Here is a 19802-nt window from a genome sequence, read left to right on the forward strand (position 1 = left end):
GAGGAACTCAAGGCCCTTTCATGGCACAGATTCACAAGAAAAGTCATTTCTTTACTGTCTCAGATTGTTCCTGTCTAGATTTCCAGGTAAGTGGAAGAAAAAGCAGTTAACACTGTAGAAACAGGTAGATGAAGTAGATAATGAAAACAGATTTCCAAATAATAAATAAATAGAGAGATAATAATAAAAGAAATAAAGCAGTCAGTGGGTGTGTGTGGGGTGGCAACAAAAGATGAGCAGGTAAAGAAAAGAAAGGCTTTCAAACCAGTATAGGTATGGATGGATAAAGAAAGAGCAGCAGGGTATCATGTGAGGATTCATGGCAAACAGGACAAGCTGAGGCTACAGGAGCACCCAGAGGAAGCTTCATTAGAGCTCCACTTCTCAGAAATGCCAACTCTGGTATTTGATTCTGAAAGCAATTATTTACCTCCTGAATTGATATAAATATCTTTCACAGTGGGGAGCTGAAAGTTTTAAGTTGTATAGTTACATTAAATTCTTGAGCATACTTCCAGAATAGGTTTTCCTTGATGATACTCGATTGCCTCTGGTAGGACAGCTTAATACAGTACAAGCTGACAAGAGCACTTAATGTCTATGGCCTTTGCTTAAAACGGTCTCAGATCTTAAGAACTCTGACATTAATAAACAGGGTAGCAATGCTGTCAGACTATGAACTGATACTATTCCTTTGGGCAGTACAGAGAGTGGGGATCCTGGAGAATAACCAAAAGATCAAAAGAACATCGTTCTTCTGGTTAGATAGGAAAAAACATACATATTAAAAGTTGGGTAAGACATCTGTGAAGGAAAAAAGAGAAAAAAATTTCTAAGAGAAAATGTAGAACAGCTTAGCTATTGTCTGAGCAAATGAGGCCATCATGTGGCAGATTAAAGACATGACTGTAGAGAGAAAAATAATTGATTAATTGTTTTGGTGATAGCAAGAACACAGACAGTCACGATCATGAACACAAAGGAAACTGATGTAAAAATTCAGACACAGAAATTCCTCTTATCATTTGATTTTTTCGTGAGGAATTTTGGAGAAGTTTTAGAGGATCTTTTGCAATTCTTTATCAATGAAAGATTTTTAGATGCAAAGTACATATTTTTTCTAACTTGTTATTTAAAGTATCATAAATAATAACAGAAGAATGAGACTTAGAAAATATAACCATGTCTTCAAAGGAATGATTTCAAATGCCTTCAAACAGGTTGCTTGAAATGAATAACTAAATATTTTATGATTTATTGAATTCCTCAGAAAACTGCAGGAAATGAAATTAAAAACATCTGCAAAACTGGATTGTTGTATGCTTTATCAAACCTATCTATAACAGGCTGAACCTTGAAATACTAGTGTCCTGAACTATAATCCTCAAATTAGCATGTATGAAAAGTAATGTCTCAGTTGTTTCTGATTTAGCAGGTACGTTAGTAACCATCATCTTTAATTGCTCATCCTCTTTACGCTGAAGAATAGACAGGGACATGGAGATAAATCCTCTATAGAACTTCCTACAGAAATTCTTGAGAAAAGTTTATTTGGATTAGGAGTTTCTATACTGAATTTAGTTTCTGAATGAAAAGTCAATCATAGTTCCACAGTTCTTTTTTTCTTGATCAGCCGTCAGTATACGTGCATAAATTTTGTTTCTTTGTTTCTGGAACGTTGTTGTGACTTGCAGTTTTAGAGACTATGAAATATATGCATATCAATGAATGACTGAAGAGTTTGTACAAGAAACACACATTGATCAATCCAGCACAAGAGTTATAAAGTGTGATATATATACAAAGGAAGGTTAGAAGAAACCAACATTGAAGAAAGCCAAGAATGCCTAAGAAGAAGAAAACATGAAGCTGATGTTGATCAAAATTAGCCTGCCAGGGACCCAGGAGTAAATAGGGAGTGGATAATACTGACCTGTTAGCTCATTATTTCTCATTATACTGTCTCTTTTTATATATTGCTGTATATAAAACTGACTTAATTAAATCCATTTGTAAATTAAGTGGGAACCAGAAACTATTGTATCTGTATCCCTTCTCTCTCAGCACTGCTTCATTTTAACATTTTACTTATCCTGAACCTACTTTTTTCCCTAGATTCCACATTAATTGAGTTAATCACTTACCCTTCTTTTGCAAGTCATGATTAGAATACTGATGTCTTAGTTAATAAGGTACAGCTAGAATAGAACATGTGAAACAAGACACAAGTCACACGGAAATAAGACTATATCCTCTTAGATGATATAAGGATCATGGCATTTTATCTTAGAACGATTGTTTGCTAGTCAAACAATTTTTGTTAACATTTTGCTCCCTTACTAAGCAAATGAATGATGATATAATTTCTGCCTATGGACTCTTAAAGTGAGTCTATAAAGACATAGATTACATAGTTATATATGGAGACACAGTCTTTACATTTAATTATTTAAAAAGGCTTCAAATGTTTGGGCATTTTAAAACAACCCCAAGTAATTCCTATTATTTCCCTAAAAATGTCTCTATTTGATGAATGGGAAGCAGCAGCCAGTGTTTCCAGATCTACTTTTATGAAATATGATGTAGTGCAGGTTCTAAGACGCTTATTTTGGTACAGTAGTCATTCAAGGCGTAACTTACTTTCTCCAATCTAAGATATTGAGGAAATAGATAATTGTGCTAAAGATGCTTCTGTCCTTCTTATGAAGAGAAACACTTTTAGGTTATTGTTAATGATGTGGTCTGCTAGTGACTAGAATGGGATGAGCTGTGCCCTGGATTTTATTTATCAGACCTTTGTTAACCGTGAAGAAGGAAAGCTTGCTAAGAGCAATGAGTTTAGGCATGAATGTTCACTGTCAGATGCAGTCTAACTCTAGCCCTGTACAGCAATGGGATTAGAATACTGATGTCTTAGTTAATAAGGTACAGCTAGAATAGAACATAAGCAGCAATAAACATTCAAAGAAAAAATCAAGTGGACTTACCTTACATTGACAGGGGTTGCTAAAGCTAGTTCTCCTTGTGTGTTCTGCTACTTTCCTTCCTGTTCTCTTCTTCTGATGTATGTACAATCCATGACAGTAAAGAAAGATTCAAAGTGGCTGTTGTTCCTAATCCTCTGCTTTCTGCTTTTTTTACTTCATTAAAATAAGTAGAACGAAATATACCATCCTATTTTAGAAATAGAGAATTAATATACGACTAAAATACATTGTTCTGGATAACTTATTTAGCAGAAAGACTAGGCACTTGCCAATAATAGTTATTTAGACTGTCTATTGATACCTTTATGATTTGGGTATTCCTGCAAAAGAGTTGAACACTATTTAGAGTGTTCTAACCCCTTGCAGTACTCATAGGTAGTGTACCCTGTCTCCCTCGTCCTGCAAGTTGTCGTCTTTCCTTTCAATGACCACGCCTGCAAGGTAGACTGGATTTTGAAGGAGAAGAGTAAGACAAAGAATTATGAGTATACATAGCACTCATTGAATTATGAGTGTATAGCAATACCTCTTGAGTAAGAGCAGTTACAGACAGAAAATGTATCTTCTTCAAATGACTGTCTATATGTCTACTCATACTGTGAATGATTACAAACAATACCCACCAGCAAATATTTGGAGGAGGTCTTCAGTACCACTATTTCTTCCAGGCAGAAATGCTACCAGGAAAGCTGTTTCCATAGATACAGCAGCAAGGAAGTGACAACAGGTTCAAGGTTTAGTTGTAAGTAAGGAGAGTTAGTTCCCTTAACACTAGATTGACTGGGGGCCAACATCAGGGTGGAAGGCTGTTAAATCATATGCCATCAATGTCACATGCTTGGAAAGTGTCTATGATTGCTAAGGTGATACCAATGCTGACCTCTCGCTACAGTTCTATTCAAAAGATAATGGGGCAGAAGGCAGACAAAGTTGGTGCAGGGAATGTGTGAAAAAATGGTTTTAGATTACTTGCCTCCAGAAAGGTATATTGCATAGGTGATTGCAATTCCTGAAGGCTCTCTGAAGACAAGACAAGAAAAAGGGCATTTCATTTCAGAATAAGATGTATATATTACCAGTGCTTAAGGTTATTATGAGCAAATGCTAGTACCGGCTATGCTAACAAGGAGCATTCATTGCTCAGAAAAGTATCTTAGACACTATAGAGTAACAGAGGGTCTCAGAGCCTAATTGAAAAGGCAGAGCCAGTATGTTTGATCTCTTATGCCTCGTAGTATAATAGTCTTTAAAGCAGAAATGATCTAAGTCACTCAATCTTTCCTTTGGGTCAAGCATTATAACATCAGAGACTGATTACAGAATATAGTGCACGTGTTTTGGAGGTGGGTCGCTGTCTTCATGGCTTTGTGCCTAAAAAATACATAGATGGGGCATTTGGTGGCAACATAGTAGTAGTGACTGTGGTCTTCTGTGGTGAAAGCCATGGTGCAATTATTAAAGTCTTCTACGGTGCATTTGAAAACAAAAATCTGTTTTCCTTAAAGGAAAAGTGTTTATTTTCATTACAACCCTTTCAACCAAAAGTGAGCTGTTCAGTAATTCTTACGCAAAGTTTCAGGTAAATCTTGAGGAAAGGGAAATACATTTTTAAGAAATGAGGCAGAGGAAGATAGGGAAAACATAGATTGTTCTGAAAAGTTTATATATTTTAAATTAATTTCTGAGGTAGATTTTAAACAATATGGTGAAAATGTTGAAAAGTGATTCTTGAATGTCTATGTTCAGACATTTACAGTGGTTATCTGATTTTCAGGGAGAGCTTCCAGATTGTCAGGTAAATCAAGCATCTTTGAGACTAATCCATGTTGGGGAAACACTCCAATCATTGCTAATCCAATCATTAGAAATTCTATCATTAAAAATTAAAACAGTTTAAAAATTAAAATTCAGTAGTCAGCTCAAAAAAAATCAATCTAAATAATTTCTTAGTTGTTAATTTACAATGTAATAATATTATAGGAATATCTATTCCCATCTTGAAGTTGCACATATAACTTATTTATATTACGGTTTAGACTAAGAGACTTAGTCATGGACAAGACCTTGTGTGTTAGATAGCATATAGGTAGTAAAAAGAAATTCAATACTACAATTGTTTTCCAATGTAAGATAGGAACAGAAGAAAACAGATAAGTGATTCAAGAGCAGTACAATGAGGCTATGTCAATCAGCATTCTGTAGAGTGCTGTAAGAACAGAAATCAGCCTACCAGCACCTGAATTTGTTTGCACATGTGCATGTGTCTGTGTGTATATACATATATAAAAAATATATATATATACACACCTACATGAGGACAGATACATAAAATGTATGTATCTCAGGAATCAGAAATTACTGTGACAGAAGTGTAGAAGACTGATAAATCAAGCAAGTTTTAAACTTTAAAACAAGACTTTACTGGATTGATATTCATTAACAATACACATTGTTAATTGTTAGTTCTTAATCGTTATTAATCAGTATTACTACATATTCAAGGCAGTTAGTCATTAACAATCATATACTAAATTAGCAATGAGTATACAGTACAGAGTTGATGCCATGTAGTTAGCACAGGTGGTTACAGTCCTTGATCAGTCCCAGTCTTCTAGACTCTTAGTCATCAGGATGATCAGGGCCAAGAGCACTTCAGTGAGGGGAGCTGGAATTGAAGTGGGTGTCCTTCTCTCCAGCTCCTCCAACCCTCAACTTGAGATCTCCTCCTTTTATGAGAGTTCTTAGCCCTTGGCCTCTGCCCCATATTCTTTGGGAGGCTGGGCTGTAGCATGTGCCTTGTCCTTCTGATCAGTTGAGTTTTTTCTGATCTGCTGCTTCTTTTCCATGTCATACTAAAGCAGTCTTTTCCCAGCTCCCAAAGCTGCACTTCTTCAATGACAAGGAACTGACCATCAGTAAGGTGTGCACAGTTATGGGACCCCTTTTTCAACCTGTCCCTGTATTTTTGAGACTTCTGCTACTTCCTAGGCTAGAACTCCACATCATAACAAGAACTTCTAGCATCAAGTTCCAGTTGACCTGCAAGTTGTCGTAACAAGCTGATAACAAGCCCAGCAGGTTAGGACTGGGATCTTGCATAGTTTGCGTAAGACACTATAAGAGTAAGGCCTGAGGCTTGTTCTTAGCAACAGCAATACCATTTTAACTGAGCCACTAGGTACCAAGTGCTAAGGTACCATATGTATAGATAGATACATAATTTGCATTATTCTTTACCAGATATGCCATATCAGTGTGCTTTTGTTAGTATTTAAGGCAAACTAATATTAAATTCTGCATAGTGGGCTTCTACTATTATGGGTGCAATAGACCTCTGCTTTGGCTACAAAATAAAGTGGTTTGAATAATGAACTAGCAATGAGGCACTGGTACATATTTACTTAGTATTTCCTGCTTTCATAGGATTAAAAAAAGGTCTTTTGTTTTTGGAGGAAAAACAAGAGTATCAAGACTGACTACTAATACTATGTAGTATTGAAATAATTTCAGTGACACTTTAGAGATAAGTACTGCCTTTAATTTACATGTTGCATGACCCAGACTGAACATTGACCAGAGTATAGTAGATGCCTTTCTCAGCTAAGAGTTGCTGATGAGTCCCTTGTTCTACAATCTTGCCGTTCTGGACCACGGCAATCTTATCAGCATTCTGGATGGTGGACAGGCGGTGAGCAATCACAATGCAAGTGCGACCTTCTCGGGCTTTATCCAGGGCTTCCTGGACAACCTGTTCAATGAACAAATCAAAAGGTTAATAAAAAGTATAATGCTCTGGAATTATTTTTGGCAGTTTGCAGTGCCAAATACTTCAACTGCCATTTCCTAAGTAAATTGTAATAGAGCAATGAGAGAAGGGGAATATCTCTGATTTTAGCTTCCAGTTTTAGATTTAGCCTGTGTTGGCAAGGAGCAAAAACTGTTACAGTAGATAATGCTGTGACAGTTAAGAGGAAGAGATGGAGCCAGGATCCTTACTAAGATGCATAGTGGGAAAACAGGATAAAACGGTCATAAATTGGAACAGGGAAGATTCTGACTGGATGTAAGGAAAAAAATCACTAGAAGGATAATTAAGTGTTAGAACAGGGACCAAGAGAGTTTGTGGAATCTCCTTGGAGGTCTTCAAGGACTTGACTAGACAAAATCTTAAGCAATGTGGTCTGAATGCAGTGTTAACCTTTGTTTGAGCAGGAAGTTTTACTACAGAGCTTTAGACATCCCTTCTGTGGTTGATTAATCACATATCAGAGTTAAGTCACTTGCCTTGAGCCAATTATTAGCATATCAGTTCTAATGATTTCATAGTAAGTCTTGTGAATTATGTTTTTCTTAAAGCTATCTCTGACAGAAAAAAATAAGAATCTCAGCTTTCTTTTGTTTATTCCATGCAGATAATACAGAATAAGATATGAAATATTAGTACCTAAATGGCACATAATTAAGAAAGCAGAATTTTGAAATGTATTTAATGGCATTTCCCCCAAAAATCTTAGAATTTTGTCTAGAATTGAGCAAGATCTAGTCCACACATTTTGAGCTTTTCAGGTTAAAGTTGTTGTTATATTCCCCCCCCCCCCCCAATAACTGCACTTGTAGTGTCTGTGTTGATTTTCTACAGCCAAATTGTGCTTCTGTTATACCAAGATTTCAGCTTTGGGCTTAAAAGGAAATATGTAACAATACATTCTAGCAATTTTTTCCCTGAAGGTTTGAATGTCAGCCACAAACAGAGCTGGAAAGTAATGTGAGAAACAATACAGTACAGTTATCAAAAGCAACGCTTGATTATTTCCCAGAAAAAAAGTTAATTGTCAGTTGTGAAAGCATCCTCATACTTTTCTAAAATTTCCAGTTGAACCCTGAAGAATTCCAAGCATAGAAATACTTTCTTCATTGCTACTTCAATCTGCCTACTGCTGTATGAAGAGAACAATATGCTCTTTTGGAAAGAAGTAGGTCCTTCATATTTGTTTATTATTAGCATAAATATATAATTTGCATAAAATATCTATATTTCAGCATTGAGCTTTAATCTGTGAGTGTGACTATAATAACTACAGCATAAACAGATCCCAGATTCCTGGCTCAGAAGTTACCTTTTCACTTTCTGTATCTAAGGCAGAAGTAGCTTCATCCAGTAGCAGAATTTGGGGCTTACGTACAAGAGCTCGGGCAATAGCAACACGTTGTTTCTGACCACCAGAGAGCTGGGTTCCCTTGTCTCCTACACGAGTATTATATTTCTAGAAAAAAATATATTAAGTTCAGAAGATGAACACAAATACATCAGTCCTGGAGTGGATTTAAGCATATTGATTCTAGCATTACTGATCTATAAAATGATTATTCCATGCAAACAGATCTCTGAAAAAACATGTCCAGAATTCCTAGCAGTCACAAACCTACAAATCTTTCTAAGAGACTTCTCTGTAGTATCAAGTACTTCATAACTCTCAATGCCCTCCACCAAGCAACAATGTTATTCTGTGGGACACTGAGACATAGTACAAGTCTATGACAATAATGCAGATCAAACCCTGACCTTAAATTCTACAAACGAGCTTCTTAATTATTCTAAACCACATTTGTTCTTCATGAAGAAAAAGTAGCAGCTTACAAGATGCATCAATTCTGGGCCATATACTTATATGTGTGTGTGTGTATGTATGTGTGTATGTATACACAATACACACACACAGGGAAAGATGGTACTAAATTATATATATATATATTTATATATATATATATATGTATATATATACACATATATGCATGTGTGTGTGTGTATATGTATTTATGTGTGTGTGTGTGTGTGTGTGTGTGTGTGTGTGTGTATGATTAGAGTGATTAGAGCTTGGGGCAATTAGGTCTTAATTTAGGTACCTCAGTTATGTGGGATCAGTTAGGCCTCTGGACAAACTCATATGTGAGTCAAAATAGTCTGTAACTTACTATATATTTTGTTGCAGAAAGCACGTAAGTTTTACAAGACATTATTATATATCACAATATTTCTGTACACAGTTTTGGAAACAGCAGATCTCTTGACAACAGCCATTAGAAACTAAATGAGATCTGCAAAAAAATTTTGAACCTTCACCTCTGTATTTTTCAGGAAACACAAAAAAACAGCTAAGCAGCCTAAAGTTAATTGCATATAAGCAACACGCAATTAAGCAGGCAAACTCCTTCCATCAGTTTGTTGTGGATATCAAAAGCTGACATAGGTTAAAATTGATTTGTCAAACTCACAAAAGAAAAGTCAGTGCAGAACTGTTAAACAATAAAGCATGATTTCTTTCTTAGGAAGTTACGAGTCACAAATTATACAAAGTTAGAAGAGAATTTAATGGAAATTAAATTTAATAGTGATTAAATCTAAATTTTTGATCTGACTCAGAAATTTCATTCTTATATTGTGTTGTTCAGGTATATATGAAAGACTTATTTTTGAATCACATAAATTTCAATTCTTACTAAGCATAACTGGAAGAAATGCCTATGATCAATTTGATTTGCATAAGAATCTTTGTTAACCTAGTTAAAACCTCATCATCTTCTACATATGTTTGAGATAAATAGGTGCTGACAAAAGAAATTTCTAATTCTCCTAAAAAAATAAAACCAAAACACATGCACACGCACTTCCAACACTCAAGTGAGCTGTATGTAATTCGTTTTTCTTCTCTGATATCATAAATATTCTGCTCTCCACATGCCAAAGGAGTCTCCTAGAAGCATACTAAATGCAATTAAAGAAGGAAGACTTTACAAACTAACTCTTCTAGGTCTATTTGCATCTTAGGGATTCAAAAATGACACAATTCTTCCCTGCCACAGTAGGTCACTCCCAGTTTCAAATAGGAAAGAAAAGGTATTACTTACATTTGGTAGAGATTCAATGAAGGAATGAATATTGGCTTTTTTTGCTGCACTAACGATTTCCTCATGTGGTACCTCCCGACTGTTATCTCCATAAGCAATGTTCTCAGCAATAGTGCAGTCAAACAGGACTGGTTCTTGTGAGACAATACCAATCTGAGATCTAAGCCACTGGATATTTAGCGTCTTTGCATTTTTGTCATCAAACAGCTGAGAAGCCAAACATTTTAAATTTCAGACATACAGATATATCTAGTTTTGAGACTTATTGCAAATTCATAGCAAAAGTCATGCAATTGAAGTTCTTTCTGTAGAGATTCCAGTTTGAATATCACTTAATCTCTTCCACTTCTTCTCCTCAAAGTTCCAAAATATTCTAAAGATCAATCCCCGCATGGACCACTTGCTTGAGGGTTGGACTAGATGACCTCCAGAAGTCCATTCCAACCTTACCATTCTGATTCTATGATTATGATATAAAAGTGAGGATAATCCATTCCTCCTTAGTTCTTTTCTTTGCCTCTAGATTCATAAGGATTTTAAAGTCAGTGGAAGATGGGATAATGCAGAGGCTATTCAAAGAACTTTACCATAAGTTTTTTTAATAAAAGAAAGAATTTAAAGAACTTTCATCTATTTAAATGCTTTAACATATATAGTCCCACTTAAAAAAACAGACTGGCATTAGCATTCCATTAAAATAAAATAAGAGTGGGGTTCATTCATTCATACACTACAAAAACAGGCACCAATCAAATATAATTACGATGTAATGTCTAATGACAGACAAATTTACTTCTAGATTCTCTAAGATGTCATTTGTAACCAGTTTTCTTTACTGGTAACTGTCACATTTCTGCTAAATTTGGCTACTGAGCTGTTGCCTATTAGATAAATGACGGTAGATTGTTTTTTCCCTTGATACATCAGTTTTGTAAATATACTACTCATATCAATCTGGACACAAATATACCAGGAGATTAAGAGGGCTGCTGTGCCTCCATTAGATGCATGCAATGTTGTGTTAAGGCTCTGTGTCATGCAATATGACTAGCGATGTAATTGAAGAACTTCTCCATTCACAGCGTGACTACGTTCATGTGATTGATCTACCAATACTGTAGTTTGTGCTAAGTTAGCCTACTTAGTCTATAGAATTCTTTCTCGAAGGAAGAAGATCATAATGAATATGATCCAAGTTTTACCAAAATCAGTGGCAGCATTTCTATATCCGTAGACGTGAGAAAGAAAAAGCTAGAAAGTAGAAGTTGCTTTCAACTACCTGATACATATTTGCCATCTCTTTTCTTTAAAATTCCAATGCATTTGCAGGCCACTAAGGTCTGCTTCCTGTTCTGCATCTGATGTGAAAATCATTGATGAAGCTAGAACATTATTAAACCATTTACATTTTAGAACCATTGTATCAGCAACATCGTACCATCGTCAGTAAAACTTTTTGGCATGATTACTCTCTTTACCACACTACCACAATGCTAGTCTCACTGTGGTGAACAGTAGTGCTCTTGAGCATACACTTGTACCACTCAGTTCACAGTTCCACTGAACATGTGAACTGGTCTAATGCTTTTGTGGTTTCTATGCTACTGACTTGTGCTTTTCCATCCCTTCAGTAAACCATTGCTGGTTATCTGTGGCTGTAAGCTCAAAAACATTAGCCATGAACTTGCACTTAGTTAAGCATACTTTTTGGAGTAACTATGCTTCCTCTTTCTACACATCAGTTTTCCATACTGAAGGTGTATGCACATTTCTCCTTTCAGACACATCTTGCCCATCATACCTGGGTCTTATTTTACTAATAATATCTCTCTGCTTTACCTTTTGTGAGCGTCTCTGTAGAGACAAGTTCTGGAAACCTTCTAATACTGACCTCCACCAACGTCCCTCCAAAATACAGGGGTTCTTTTTCAAATAAATTCTCTGAATCCATTATCATTGAAGAGAAAACGACAGTAAGCAATACCATTATGTAAAGAAAAGTATTGTAAAGTTGATGAAAAAATTAAGTAGTGCAGGAAACTCTAGACACATTTTAAATCTAAATTATTAAAAGCACTTACATAGCATCTATTATTTGCTAACTGGATAGATCTGAAAGACACTTAACTAAAAATGAAGTTAAAAGTAATATTCTTCAATATTCTTCATTGCTTTAAGAAAGAGCACAAATACCAAATTCTATCACTACAATATACAGACATAGTTGTACATACTTATTAACTTTTGAAGAGCTTCTAATATTAAAACGTTAGGAAGTTTGCTCTGTATTCAATGAAGTCTTTCTATTGTCATTATTAGGCTGCAGATCAGGCACATTATCACTACACAAGTTTTGTTTCATTAATTCAAAACCATGTGAGAAATCAAGACTTTTTTATTGTTTCACTTCACTATATTTATATAAGAAACCCTAAAAATCAACTGGTTGTCACTAATGGTAAACATACTTTTAAAACCCCCAGAACAGAAATATCTGTTGTACTTCATCACACCAAATAAAACCAAACAAATATATTCTTATCTAACATGTAGACATATTCTTACAAAAGAATGCTTACCATTTCTCCGCTGAGTGGATCATAAAATCTCTCAAGCAGCTGAACAACAGTGCTCTTTCCACAGCCACTGCTACCAACAAGAGCCAGAGTTTGCCCCTTTTCTACTTTTAGATTCAAACTCTGGAGAACTTTGACATCCGGTCGGTTTGGGTAGTTAAACATCACATCTTTGATCATTATGTTTCCCCCAAATCTTTCCTATAATTGAAACAGTATTATTTAAATAGTTTCTTAAGATAATTGGACAGATGACAAGTGATTCATATAAAACTGCAGAAGTCTTTTAATCTATTGAAATCAATAGAGTTTTGCATTTGCTGGAATGTTGTCTTCAATTCCACAAATCTTTATAAAACCAAATAAAATTAAATCATAGCACTGAAATATTTTGAAGATGCTTAAAATTTTGCTAGTTGAACTCTACACAAGCTTTTACTTATGACTATACCTTCAAAACAAATAAACCTTAAAACAGTGAGAACAATTGGTGAACTCATGATAGAGTGGTTCTTGTTGTAATTCGGACAGTGCCAAGTATACATCAAGGTAAGCAACAAATGTGTGAGAGAGGAAAAATCAGCAGTTTGAAGTATGTGACAAATGTTATGCTCATATTGACAACAGATAAAATTGCCTATAACAATGTTTACTTACAGGCTTCAATCCTTCCTCACTGTAACTATCTATTGAGGGTACTGTTTCAAATAGCATGAACAGATGTGCTGCTGATATCTTGGCTTTGGCATAGTCTGGAGCAAAAGAGCTGGTTTGTCCTAAAGCCATTGCACCAAATACAACAGCTGAAAACACTCTGTAAAAGAAATCATAAAAGAAGGAAAAAAATCAATAAATAGACAATGAGAACAGGACAATGGAAACAGGGCTGCATTCAACTTTTTATTTTATTTGGACAAAACAGGGGACTAGATTTAACAACAGTAAAGTCATAACCACGCTAAATTTCCATTTAAAGATAAATAAGATTCCATTCATAATTCAGTATTTTCATTACTTATCGACACTAACGTCTTTTATTACTAATACTGATCAACTGTAACAAATCTCAAATGGAACTAGGAAGACAGCGGTCCATGGATGGCCTGGGAGTTTGGGATCCATTTTTTTTTTTTTAAGTCATTAGCAAAAAGAAAAACAAAAATTCACCCTGTAGCAAGGTGACAATAAAGGTTTAATCTGCTATCATAGCTTTATTGAAAAATTGTCAAGGGCTGGCAGCACCCAAAAAAAATTCATGCCCCCCCCCCCCCCCCCCAAACAACCAAACAAAAAAATCCACCCAGGTTGAAAATGACACTATTACTGTTCTATGGTGAATGTAGATGTACCTTTATGGACTGCATTAGAATGGTTTAATGAACCTGCTACCTTCAGCGCTTAATTGTTACCACACAGCATAGGATTATCCATCACAGAAAAATGGTAATTGACCATGAGACCTCTTAGACTGTTTTGAGGCAAAAAGTGAAAGATTAATTTACAGGATCTTCAGACCTATATGAACTAATCCTGTATATGAACAGGTGGGAAGGGCTCACCCTGGCTTAGTGCAGACAGTTCCTTCCAAATCTAGCTAAACCACTGGAAATTAATTCCCCCTATTTTCCCTCGCTCCTCTAGCACCAGAATATCCACTTTACTTCCAAGCAATCCACAATAACACCTTTATTATCCACTTGTTATATTTCTGCTATGTCCAGTTCTTTCCTCAGCACGTTTTTTCTTTCTTTTTTTTTTTTTAAACAACCATAAGGCTACTCCAATGTTATCTTACAAATTGCAACTTAACACTATCTTTCATCAGGTTGCACCCCCCCCCAAAAAAAAAAAAAAAAAGAAAAAAAGAAAAGAAAAGAAAAGAAAAGAAAAGAAAAGAAAAGAAAAGAAAAGAAAAGAAAAGAAAAGAAAAGAAAAGAAAAGAAAAGAAAAGAAAAGAAAAGAAAAGAAAAGAAAAGAAAAGAAAAGAAAAGAAAAGAAAAGAAAAAAGATTGGACTTTCTTAGGTATTGAGATCACTACTTTCATACTGATAGAATCTCATTCTTTTCATGTATCTTTCCATAGGCCTGTATTGAGCTGTTGCCTCTTATCTTACATTGTAAATTATCTTTCTCTTGAGTTTATACAAGACCAAAGGGGTTTTAGTTATGATAAGGGCTCTAAGGTACTATGGTAAATGACTAGATAAATAGTGATTATAAAATCAAAATATAAAAGTAAGAAACTAAGGATCAGCCATAGCTTCTGAATTCCTCCTTTCATTTTTGTATGGTTTCAATCTTTAAAAGCCAATAAAGTGCCCTTAAAGACAAAAAATTGTACTATTCCTTCTATAATTACATACTGCAGTAGACCTTCTAGAAGTACTGCAAATTGGAAATACTTTATTTGCAGTATCTATCTAACTTAAAAGTAAAATGCTATACCTCACTATGGGTATGTATAGCACTATATTGTTCTTACACTCACGATTCATTCTTTCATTTCCCACACAAAATTGCTTAGATTAACCCTATCACCTAGAAAAATCTAGTCATCTTTCCCTTATGGTGCAGAGCATCTACCCTATAAAACAGAACATTACTCTGCAATTATTTAATATACATATTAGAGCAAATTTCAAATTTTGATGAATTAAACTGCCATAAAAATAACAGTCACTGAAAACATTTTCTTAAAATATTTTTTACAATATCATTATGCATCAATGTTTCCTTCTAGAAAATACAGCGGACCTCTTCAAGCTACATGAAAAATAAGCCGAGAATTACCAAAGTGACGTAGTAAGATACTGTTTCATCCTCTGGAAAAATAATAGTCCAGAATAAATATAGAAAAGGAAACCCAAAATCAGGGCTACTTGAAGAATTCAGAATCTGTAATCATCTATAATACTGACTTTGTAATATAATGTTCTTTCTATAACGTGTTTCTATAACATTTAAGCACAGAGGAAGAATTTGCCCATTTTCTCAGAGGTACCTAATGGATTCACGATATCCTTACCATCAAAGACCTCTCTGGATTGATAGAGAAGAGATTGCAAAAGAGATACTTACAAAAACACACTTTTATACTCCATGAATCCATTTACCACTAGATAGGCACCAAATCGGAAACAGCCAGCATAGGTAAAGAACATCATTGCTTGTGAAAGGGCAAAACAAATACCAAATATATGTGCCTTCTTCACAGAATTTCTGTAAGAAAGAATGTATATTTTCATATGAATCAGCATTCATGTTTAAACCTATTATGTAAAAAGCAATTAACTCACTTCAGATGCTGCTATGATAAATGGGAAGTACTGATCTTAAGCACTTTAAGTTACACAATCCTTTATCTCCTTAGATTGTGTTTAAAAGAAAAAGGTTATTTTTGTTTGTTTCCAGAATTCTGTCTACTTCAAAGGATAGACTGGAATATGGAGGAAGAAAAATACAGCTCTTAGCTGCTCTGTCTAATTATTGCCTTACCATCTCATAGTTGGAATGTTAAAATATTTTACAGCTGAGTTCATGATTACAACAAGACTTAAACAATATCATTGAAATTGTATTACTGCATTACATAAGAGGGGTAAAAAAGAAGTCTCGGTTCTTTTTGTGAGTAGAACTGCTTTCAACCACAGAGAGTATTTTTTATCAGTTGTTCTTGTAATTTTATGTAAACCAAATAAGTTGTTTGACAGTTCAATATTAGACAGTTGGGAATCTGTTTCTTCCAAAGTTCATCAGCCAAAATTCTTCTCTTGGACAAGCATATATGCAGCATAAATGGGATTTTGGATGATAAAACTATGTATAGAACTAAAAGCAAGGCAGAGAAAAAAATTTCTGCTGATATGAATTTTATCAGAAAAAAGAAACAAAATATTTTAATTATGCAGACACAGATTTTAATTATATTGATGTTATTCTTAAATCACCATTTTATGGTTCCTCTAGGGGAAAAATAGGATCCAAATTCACAAATATGCCTTTCTGATAGAGTCTGCTGTCCCTTCTCTTTTGCATAGAAAATTTGTGCATTAAACTAGGGTAGCAAAAGATGCAAGTTCAATTTTTATAAAATAAAAATGCTTTGCTAATCATTGGTTAAAGATGCACTGAGATATTAAATCAAAAATATATGTCCTATCTCCCACAGGACAAATTGTCTCATAGGAAAAATAAATGTTTTATTTGTACTGGAACATGAAGATGAAAGTCTGAGAGCAATTCCTCCAATGATAACCTTAAGAACGGTTAGGTACTGTCCTGAAAGTCATGAGGTATGGGCTCAAATCTGAGTAACCTGAGAAAGAAATTAAACTAGTGTCTGTCATATCCTACACCATGCTCTAATTGCTTAATTATTGGGGTGACTATATTGGCAGCATATTGTCTTGTTTGTGTACATAACGCTGTTGTTTCCTTCACTTTTCTCATGAAAGTCTGAAAGTGAAATATTTTATTCTGAAATAAATACAAATTTGACAATATCCTTTTTTTCATTTTAAGATTTTTTAAATTTGATTTAATCCAAGCAGGGCTTTTTTGCAATTCCAAACCACTAAGTAATTATTCAAATATTTTCAGTCCTACTCATACTATCAAAAATGGGTTAATGAAATATTTACGTAAAAGATTTTTAATCAAACTAAGTATCTGAAACATTTTAGCAGGGAGATTAGATTAGATGACTTCCAAAGCTCTCTTTAAACCAAGATTTTTTTTGAAAGCAAGTGATATTGCAATAGAAGATACTAATACTACCACATAAAATCAATTAAAACAAAGAACAAAACCTACAATGTTTCCTGGTGACTTCCTTGGTTAATAAGAAGACATGCAAAATCTTTAACGTAGTCTTACTTCAGAATTAATACAAGCAATATACACGAACAAAAAATAAATTCATGTCAGTCCAAGCAAATGTATGCAATTTATTCTAAAAGTAAAATATAGATTTTTTTTCTTTAGTTATTTTATTATACCTGTATGGTATGTGCAAATGTTCTCCATACATGAACTCAAATTTTCTTTCTCGGGTCAAACTTACAACCGTTCGAATATTTTCTATGGCTTCTGTGGCAGTCTACAATTGAAACAAACACTTTAATCAAAATGATACTAAAAAAATGTACAGGAAAAACAGAGTTAGTAGAAAGGAAGGAAATGTATCTTTTGGGGTATATGAAAAAGCCCATGGAAAGATCATTATACAAAACTTCCTGTTGTCTTGGAGAGAAAACATATTTTTGAGCAACTCTGACCACAGACATAAAGAAAGGAAAATTGAAATAATTTAATAAATAGGAGTTAGTGAAGGGATTCGGACCCAGATTAAGACACGCAAATTTAGGTGTCTACACTACTGTTAATGTAGATCATAACCTGAAAAGCAATTCAGTTCACCAGCCGCTTTATGTCTACTTAAAGTTTCATTCTCCAGGATCTATTGACTAGAATGGTAAGAGGCTTAACTCAGTTATCACACAGAGGTGTTCTGCCATCAGAGATACAGATACTCAAAATACCAGGGTAGGCACGGCAGATGTGACACAGAACACAGTAGACCCATTCACTTCTGAAACAGCAGATGGAGGCCACACAGAACATACCATGACATCTGCAACAACTATAAGGGGACATTAGACAACTATTACATATGCAAACACATACATCTAAACACTAAATTTAGGTGTCTTAATCTGAAGATTAATACTATTGTTTATGTGCATGACCTTAGATAAATGACTCTCTTCTCAACAGCTTTTTACAGTAGGACACAGGAAGGGAATTTAGAAGAGTTTTACCTCTAAGAAAGTAATACTTGGGAGTGATGAAATAGTTGTTCTGTCACAAAAGGATTTTGCAGTGAAGTAACATTAAAAGCTTTCATCTAACTTCTCCTTTAAAGAAGAGCCTAGCCTTCTTGCTTTTCAGTTCTCATCTTTCTTTTCCACTCAACAAATAAAAAATGGCAAAGAGATTCAGAAACCTGTGGATATATCCCTGCAAACATTGGTAAGATGAAAGAAAAAAAGAAAAAAGAGCATTGCAATATATGTAAGATAGATGACATGGCCAAAAGGATGCCAAAAATGAAACAAGATAGTATGAAAATGAAGAGGGCTGCAAAATAAGGAAAGGATCAGGACAGGAAGCAGAAAAATGTGCCAAAAATTCTTCAGGCACATTTCTGGGGCTTATCAATTCTGAAAACATATATCAGTAAATAATACATGTCTTCAATTATTATTGAAGAGGTGTTACGTTCTGTTGTCCTAATAATGTAAATGCATGAAGTTTGGTAATCTTTGAAAGTAATACATTATAGCATAAACTATATTTGGAAGCAACATGTTAATTACCAATGCTTCGGTAAAGGTGATTGTATATACTACACTGAAATACATAAACTTCTCTAGACCCACCTTTCCTGCAATTTCCAGCTCCTTTTTGTCTTTCTTAGCATGTCCAGCCAGCATCCTCATTTCAATCATTCCTGCCACAGCAATGATTGGCACAACAGCTAAAAGTAATAAAGTCAGCTGCCAGCCATAAATTAAGGATATAATAATTCCAGTTCCAAGGTTAGCTATGTTTTGGGCAATTAATGCCAGTCTGACACCAGTTGCCTAGGGGAAGAAAAAAGACAGCTTTTGCTAAAGAAATTGCATATTAGATGAGAAAAGTATTTCCACCTCTACTATTCCTGGTACTCCAAAAAAATATTTACAAAGTCTTAAAATCAGATTCCCGATTATTTTTTTAATAATACAGGTTATAGCACAATATAGTAATAATCCCATGAGAAGATTACTATATGTTTACATGGCAATATCCTTCATCACAGCTATAAAATCCATCAGTGCGTTCTATACCAGCTATCATTTTACCAGCAATTGTAAGTTTTAGTTGTTATCAAAATCAAGACTGCCATGTAACCAGTCAAGTCCAAGTTCCATCTTTACTATATATTAACCCAAATATGAAAAATGCCTACACAAAATGTTACTTACTCCTTTCACTTGTGAGGCATCATTAGCAAGTCTTGCAGTTAATGCTCCCGTGCTATTTTTAGTATCATCAAACCAGCCCATATCCTACAATAAGAAACATTTTTCTTAGGACCAGTCTTCCATATACTTTATATAAGCCTTTAAATAAAATTGAGGTCTACATAATATCAGTAAGTTCAATGTTAGAAGTCAATGTGTGCATATTAAATTAGGCATAATTCCTTAATTGCGCAATGAGTATGTTAAAAAGCATATGCTTGTGGATGACCCAATGTGTAGGCTGTCATTGCTGAGAAGAAATGAG

The 19802-nt window shown here is 34.5% G+C and overlaps 1 protein-coding gene across 3 annotated transcripts in view; it reads right to left on the reverse strand.

The window, feature by feature from the left end:
• Positions 1–5383: 5383 nt before the first annotated feature.
• LOC134136855 (ATP-dependent translocase ABCB1-like) overlaps positions 5384–19802 on the reverse strand; it is a 38518-nt gene continuing 24099 nt past the window's right edge. For 2 of the 3 annotated variants that reach the window (XM_062569076.1, XM_062569077.1), the window contains 9 exons: positions 19499–19582; positions 18911–19114; positions 17468–17568; positions 15549–15689; positions 13127–13283; positions 12473–12670; positions 9894–10100; positions 8105–8251; positions 5384–6735 (listed from right to left, as the gene is read on the reverse strand). In XM_062569076.1, coding sequence (XP_062425060.1) covers positions 6529–6735; positions 8105–8251; positions 9894–10100; positions 12473–12670; positions 13127–13283; positions 15549–15689; positions 17468–17568; positions 18911–19114; positions 19499–19582 — 1446 coding nt within the window. In that variant the 3' untranslated portion in view covers positions 5384–6528. Of the gene's footprint in view, positions 6736–8104; positions 8252–9893; positions 10101–12472; positions 12671–13126; positions 13284–15548; positions 15690–17467; positions 17569–18289; positions 18379–18910; positions 19115–19498; positions 19583–19802 lie in introns of those variants that run through there. The other variant, XM_062569078.1, reaches the window with a different exon arrangement.

This window comes from Rhea pennata, chromosome 2, assembly GCF_028389875.1.
Source record: "Rhea pennata isolate bPtePen1 chromosome 2, bPtePen1.pri, whole genome shotgun sequence".
NCBI lineage: Eukaryota > Metazoa > Chordata > Aves > Rheiformes > Rheidae > Rhea > Rhea pennata.